Below are 2,217 nucleotides of genomic sequence, written 5' to 3' on the forward strand. Positions count from 1 at the left end.
AAGTTTATCATAATATATAAAAACAGTCTTTAGGGGCGCCTGAGGGGCTCAATTGGTTAAGCAAGGGATTCTTGGTTTCGGCTGAGTTCATGGTCTCATAGTTCGTGGGTTTGAGCCCCGCATTGGGCTCTGTGCTGGCAGCACTGAGCCTGCTTGGCATTCTGTCTCCCTCTCTCTCTGCCCCTTCCCTGCTCTCTCTCAATCTCTCTCTCCCTCTCTCTCTCTCTCAAAAATAAATCAATAAACATAAACAATAAAAAAAAAAGTCTTCAGAATAGGCCAAATAGTCTCTCATTGGCTGGGATGCTGTTGTCTGGGCAGGAGGAGACCATCCTTCCTCCCGCTGGGATAGTAAAGGAGTAGGTACAGTAGCATCAAGTTGTAAGGTGCTTCTCTTCCTATTGGGTCTGCAAATGACGTAGAATGGTAGAGCTCTCAGAGCTCTCCCTTTTGGCCTCTTGACTCCATTTTAAACAAAGTTTATTTTTATTAATTTCCACAGAATATATGATATTCCCTATCTTCATAAACATTCAATTCTGTTCTTTAAGAATCTCAGTGATTCCTTGGTTTGGTGTAGCTGAACATTTGCCGATCCTGCAGGAAAACTCCCTGAAACTTGATAATATACTCCTCAGTCAAAGTTACTTTTAATATTTACATTCATAATCAAATTATTTGTCTATAGGATGTGCTGGACTTGGTTTGAAGATCTAAGAGAGACTGAACGACAATGATTTCCAGTGACAGAATTTTTGGGATCTTCTTTATCTTTCAAACTTGTATTGGTTTCATGGGGAATTCTTTGTTATTTACATTATATATGTACACTTTCTTAATTCTTCCTCATAAGAAGAAGCCTGTAGATGTGATTCTAGCCCACTTAACTTTGGCTAATGCCCTGACACTTATATTCAGAGGGGTTCCAAATATAATGTCATCCTTTGGAATTAAGCTGGAGATGAGTGATACTGGATGTAAAACAGTGCTCTATATTCAGAGAGTTACCAGGAGTATTTCTCTGTGCACAACCGCCCTTCAGAGTACATTTCAGGCAGTGACTATCACTCCAAGTGATCATAAATGGGCCTGGCTCAAGAAGAAAATCTCTACATTCATTCAACCTTCTTTACTTTTCTTCTGGACGATCAACATGGCCATCTATTCCGTGATCATTTTAAAAACTGTGGCCAGCAGGAATACCACTGAAGGTGGAATTGGGTATTATACTGCTTCTTGTAAAAGCAGTGCATATGATCGACAGACGTCGTCAATATTTCTAAGTACTGTATTCATTCGAGATTTGTTCTTCCTCTCCCTGATGACATGTAATAGTATCTACATGGTGAGTATCCTTTTCAGACACCACAGAAAAGCTCAGCACGTTCGCAGTACCATCCAGTCTTCACAAAGCTCTCCTGAAAACAAAGCTACCCATGTTATTCTCATATTGGTGAGCTGCTTTGTTTTCTTTTATTGGACCAGCACCTTTTTTACTGTTTATTTAGTTTATTTAGCTAAGAAAAACTATCAACTGGAGAAATTTAGTAACTTTTTTTCCTCATGTTACCCAACCATCTGTTCTTTCTTTCTGATTAAAAATGAAAATAGAATTTCTGGAATACGTGTCATGAAAACAAGAATCAGAATTTTTTCTTCCTAAAGAAAAAATTGATTATATGAATACTCCTTAGCACTCTTCTGCACCATAGGAGTCATTTGTATGAGTACAGAGTAACATGCTTATCAATGATATGAGGTACTTAAAAAAATTTTTTTTTAATGTTTACTCATTTTTTGAGACACAGAGACAGAGCGTGAGTGGGGTAGAGACAGAGAGAGAGGGAGACAGAGAGTCAGAAGGAAGATCCAGGCTCTGAACTGACAGCACAGAGCCTGACGTGGGGCTCTAACTCACGGACCGTGAGACCATGACCTGAACCCAAGTCAGACACTTAACCGACTGAGCCACCTGGGTGCCCCAAAGTACTTTTTAAAATGAATATAATTTATTGTCAAATTGGCTTACATACAACACCCAGTGCTCATCCCAACAAGTGCCCTCTCAATGCCCATCACCCATTTTCCCCTCTTCCCATCCCCTATCCACCCTCAGTTTGTTCTCTGCATTTAAGAGTTGACATGAGGTGCTTTTATAGTCCCCATTGTAGTGAGTTAACAATCTGAAGAGCTATACTTAAGTTATTGTCAATTTAT

At 39.5% G+C, this 2,217-nt stretch overlaps 1 protein-coding gene across 1 annotated transcript; it reads left to right on the forward strand.

The window, feature by feature from the left end:
• The first annotated feature begins 284 nt into the window (after window positions 1–284).
• On the forward strand, window positions 285–1,841 carry LOC123609341 (vomeronasal type-1 receptor 1-like). Its single transcript, XM_045500382.1, has one exon. The coding sequence runs from the start codon at window positions 734–736 to the stop codon at window positions 1,661–1,663; it is 930 nt and encodes a 309-aa protein (XP_045356338.1). The 5' UTR covers window positions 285–733; the 3' UTR covers window positions 1,664–1,841.
• Window positions 1,842–2,217: the final 376 nt, after the last annotated feature.

This window comes from Leopardus geoffroyi, chromosome B2 (assembly GCF_018350155.1).
Source record: "Leopardus geoffroyi isolate Oge1 chromosome B2, O.geoffroyi_Oge1_pat1.0, whole genome shotgun sequence".
Taxonomy (NCBI): domain Eukaryota; kingdom Metazoa; phylum Chordata; class Mammalia; order Carnivora; family Felidae; genus Leopardus; species Leopardus geoffroyi.